The following is a 4,707-nucleotide window of genomic DNA, read 5'->3' as shown; positions in this document are numbered from 1 at the left end:
AAGGTTAGTGTTTTCAAATCTTACATACGTTTTAAAAAACCGTAAACAAATTAAACACTAGAAAGAATTGATCACTAGAGTTGCACATTTTCATCATTCTATAACACCTAGTTCGACTTATAATCCAATTTCTAATTTAAGAACTATCTAGAAACCATTTTTGCCTACGCTCTCCTCCGGATCGAAAAAAAAACCGACCCGTTTATACACAATTCAAACCAAACTCAACGGATAACACTGAATTTGACCCCCAAAAAAAGTCCACCAGATTCATACACATACAACACATACACTGCACCCATAAAAAACAGTTATACCATTTCCCCCACAATAAATACAGATAACAAAACACACACATACACACACACTCATCATCATCTTCATCTTCAACTGCAATGCAAGATCCATCAAACCCTAACCCTAATCCAACCAATGCACCACCATTTCCATTCAAAACAACAACTTCTCACCACCGGCGAGCACACTCGGAGGTCAACTACCGCCTCCCGGACGACCTAGATCTGGTCTCTGACACCTTCGATGCACCTTCTGGAAGCTTCGAAGATCTCGGATCTGAAGATGATCTGTTCTGTACGTATATGGATATGGAAAAGCTCGGATCTAACTTGACTGATTCCGCCGGACCTCTGGATTCCGCCCGGATCAACAATGCCTCTAGCGCTGGCGGTGATGGTGATGGTGAGAAGAGTGTAACGAGGCCGCGCCATCGGCATAGTAATTCAGTTGATAGTTCGAGTGTTTTTAGTGAGGCTATAGAAGCTAAGAAGGCTATGGCTCCGGATAAGCTTGCGGAGTTGTGGACGATTGATCCGAAGCGAGCCAAGAGGTATGGAGTTATGTCACGATTGTTTGTTTAATTGGTGGAATTATTTATTTGATTTCAGATGTAGGAACTAGGGAGTGAATTGTAGCTGAATTGTTTGTGATTTTAGTGGTTATGTGGATCTTAGGTGTTGAATTATGTTATATAGGTTTGGTGTATGGGTAACAGGGAATTGTGGATTATAGTTGCATTTTTTTTCTACTTTTGTATTGGTAGCTATAATTGGTTATGACTTATGACTTATGACTATGTACTTGATTTTTTTTCTTTTTGTTGATAAGAGTTTGGTTGATCCAACATACTAGAGTAGTTGAGTTGACATCTAGTTTTAAGATCTACTAGATACTTGGATTTTTTTTGTTTGGTTGACCAAGAGAATTTGGACCCGCCAATGCTCTGCTAACTTACTAAGTCCTAGAGGTGCGCGAAAAAACCGGTTCGGGAACTGGTTTGTAACCTGGAACTGGGACCGGTTAGGAAGCGGTCTGAACTGTAGGGTTGAAATGAGGTTGTAACCATATGATTTGAAACTGGTTTGAACCTGGTTTCAAACCAGATCCTTTGACTTTCTTCGACCTGGTTTCAATTTCAACAAAAACTGGGTTGACCTAAAGAAACTAGAACCGGTTTGTGTACCTCTACTTCTAATCAATAGGGTATCGTCAGACCAGCTTTGGTCTTCAAGGGGTTAAATGCAGAAAACCATAGAAAGTTTGGGGGACTCGAGCACTGGTACTGGAAACTGGTACCACCCTTGAAGGTTAAGATAATTAGATTAGATTTACATTCTTTAACCAATATGATTATTTCTTTGAAACAAATTTGATCAAGAAAATGTTAATTTCAATTTTTGAAACTTAGCTTTCTTGAGGCCCTCCACTTGATCACTTTATGTTGAGAAAGTGCATGTTTCATGTATGTGACTTGTGTTGCTTTTGAATGTCGATAATATCTTGTTGAGGAAAGAAAAGATGAAATGCATTATGATAAACAAATATATTACATAAATAAAGACTTTCAAATTACAATACCGATCATAAAAAGATCACAACAAGTTGTTGATTACTGCTGCAAAGTGAGTTAATAAGTTGGTTTGGAAGTTTCAGACTATCTTATGGTTTGTAGCATACAGGATTTTGGCCAATCGACAATCTGCTGCTCGTTCAAAAGAGAGGAAGGCCCGTTATATATCTGAGCTCGAGAGAAAAGTTCAAACCCTACAAACAGAAGCAACCACTCTTTCAGCACAACTGACTCTGTTTCAGGTGACTGATTTCATACTTCTGTAGTTTGTTTTACGATAACGTTACTTTAGTTTTCAAGTGTTTTGTTTTATGGAAACGAGATCATTAATGTGTAACCATATGCTACTAGAAGCGCCAAGTTTAACTGCATCTACTTATGTGGATCTCTCTGTGTGTAGTGGTCTAAAACACCAACGTTGATAGTTTTGACTCGTTTACTTATGAATCAGTCAATTTGGATTATCGTTTACTTTCAGTTAGACATGACCACTTTGACCCAGTATAGTGAAATCACTCATTTGATCTGTTACCCAATCCGTCCAATTTTCCACATCTAATTACGCCTACAATTTTTTTAGCACAATTCTTTTGATATGTAAACTGATAGTATATATTTGTTTTTATTTTTTTATGCAGAGGGATACAACTGGCCTATCTTCTGAAAACACAGAGCTTAAGCTCCGATTACAAGCTATGGAACAACAAGCTCAGTTACGCGATGGTAAGCTTCCATGAAATATAATATATATTCCCATATGCCATATTATGATGCATATCTAAGGGATAATTTCAAACATACCCAAGAAAACTTATATAATATCATATTTATTCAACCAATGTAATTAATATCAAATATATACATTCAAAATACTTAAAATTTCTTATTTACTCATCTTATTAAATACAGTGTATAATATAACCAGTATACTCTTCGTATCCTAATGGAAGTTTTAAGGGAAGGGCATATTGTCATATACTTGAAAATGGTGTATTTGATATTATGATCTTTTGTTCGGTAATCTATATCTATATCTATACCATATTTTTTTTTGAACGGAAAATTTCTTTTATTCCTGTCGTCTGTGGGACTTGAACCCAAGACCTCCCCCCTCCCATGGTGTTTAAAAGCTTTGCCTTTGCCAATGGACCACCACCCCGTTGGTCATATCTAAATCTATACCATATAATAAAGTAAAACCAATGGGTGACACGTGTCATCCATTGGAGTCATCTACTTTTTGGTTTTCTCGCCTCTCTATACTACTTAATCATGGATACTTATTATATCATCAACCATATGAATTTAATATGAAATTAATTATTAGTGTTTGATATAAACTTATATTTTTTTACTTAAAAGCTTCACCAAGTTCAAAATTTTGTTGATGATAGTTGTTTTTATAAGTGATTTCTTAAAATTTTCAAATATTTAATGGGGTTGGATGGTAAGAATGACAAAAATACAATATGTTAAATAATAAAAAAAAATAGGTGGTATTAAGAAATCAAACTTAATACCCAGTTGAAAGAAATAATGTTTTAAAAATTAAGTTAACAATATTTATAACTATCACATCAATATTAATTTTTTTAAATACATATCTTGACGACTGTATATCCTAACAGATTACATTATATTTTGTTCTATTAGAGTATAGTACACGGGTTTACTCAACCGTGCAATGCATATGTTTTTTTAAACATAACCTTTTTATTACTAATTATATTATATAACATTACATTTATCAACCCGTGTAATACACGGGATTGTAACCTGGCATGATACTATACCAAGTTATTTGGGGATACATGAAAATCATTGCTTAGAGTACATTTGGTTGCATCATAATTATTTCTATTTGAAAATTAACCATTTCGTATTGTTTAAAAACACAGCTCTGAATGAGGCACTGAAGCAAGAAGTGGAAAGGCTGAGAATCGCAACAGGAGAAATAGCAAGCTGTTCAGACACATACAATTTAGGAATGCACCATCTTTCCTATAACCAACCAAACATGTTCACAAACCAACACCAACCCGACCCACAAAAATACCACCAGTCAAACAACAACCGCCACCACCACCCTTTTCTTGCAGCCACCCATGAAACCTTGCAGCAGGATCAACTTAACCGCTTCCAAGGGCTGGACATCAGCAACAGAGCTGGCGCTTCTCATACTATCAAAACCGAAGTCCCTTCAATCTCCGCCAGTGAAAGCAGCAGTACGTTCTGATCCTCAACATTTACGGTTTCTCTTTCTCCATGTCATGCCTCATTCAGTTGTTCATAGTTCGACGCCTCATTAAGCATCCACCAATCCACACACACTATTTCTTTGAAAAGTTTATTTTTATTTATTTATTTATTTTTCACATGATTAGGGCTTTAGGGTTTAACTGTCCTGTTGTTGTGTCATTGAATTGCATCATCTTGTGCTATTCTCATAGCTCATTGTGTGTTGATTTATTTAACTGAATTCTTTTCGGTTTCATTGTCACTTTCTTGAACATGATACTTAATTTATATTCTTTGCTTGATCTTGTACTTTATCTCTAAATGATTATTTATTGCCTCTCTTTCACCCCACTGCGCGGCAGAACTAGAATATTTTAATTGGGGGGGGGGGGGTCGTCATCATAAGGCTCTTTTTTACCGATCACAACTAGAGGGTCCAAATCATGTGGGACATTAGATCTGGGCTCGATGTATTCAACTCAGATGACAACATAGACATCCAAAGATGAAATCGTTATTCTCGTTTTCGTTCTTGAAACAAAAAACCATAAGTATATTAAACCAACAAGTCTAATGGGTTTTCCATACTATCAAGACGTAAG

At 35.9% G+C, this 4,707-nt stretch overlaps 1 protein-coding gene across 1 annotated transcript; it reads left to right on the top strand.

Moving 5' to 3' along the window:
* The first annotated feature begins 286 nt into the window (after positions 1-286).
* LOC110878933 (bZIP transcription factor 18) lies at positions 287-4,414 on the top strand. Its single transcript, XM_022127328.2, has 4 exons — positions 287-847; positions 1,977-2,109; positions 2,506-2,590; positions 3,766-4,414. The coding sequence occupies exons 1-4, from the start codon at positions 396-398 to the stop codon at positions 4,101-4,103; spliced, it is 1,008 nt and encodes a 335-aa protein (XP_021983020.1). The 5' UTR covers positions 287-395; the 3' UTR covers positions 4,104-4,414.
* The last annotated feature ends 293 nt before the right edge of the window (positions 4,415-4,707 follow it).

Source organism: Helianthus annuus, chromosome 9 (genome assembly GCF_002127325.2).
Source record: "Helianthus annuus cultivar XRQ/B chromosome 9, HanXRQr2.0-SUNRISE, whole genome shotgun sequence".
Lineage (NCBI taxonomy): Eukaryota > Viridiplantae > Streptophyta > Magnoliopsida > Asterales > Asteraceae > Helianthus > Helianthus annuus.
This window is presented reverse-complemented; position numbering and strand designations above follow the sequence as displayed.

Coding starts and splice junctions, on each gene's coding strand:
- LOC110878933 (XM_022127328.2), top strand. CDS start 396: ATGCAAGATCCATCAAACCCTAACCCTAATCCAACCAATGCACCACCA. Junction 848..1,976: donor GATCCGAAGCGAGCCAAGAG/GTATGGAGTTAT, acceptor TGTAGCATACAG/GATTTTGGCCAATCGACAAT. Junction 2,110..2,505: donor CACAACTGACTCTGTTTCAG/GTGACTGATTTC, acceptor TTTTTTATGCAG/AGGGATACAACTGGCCTATC.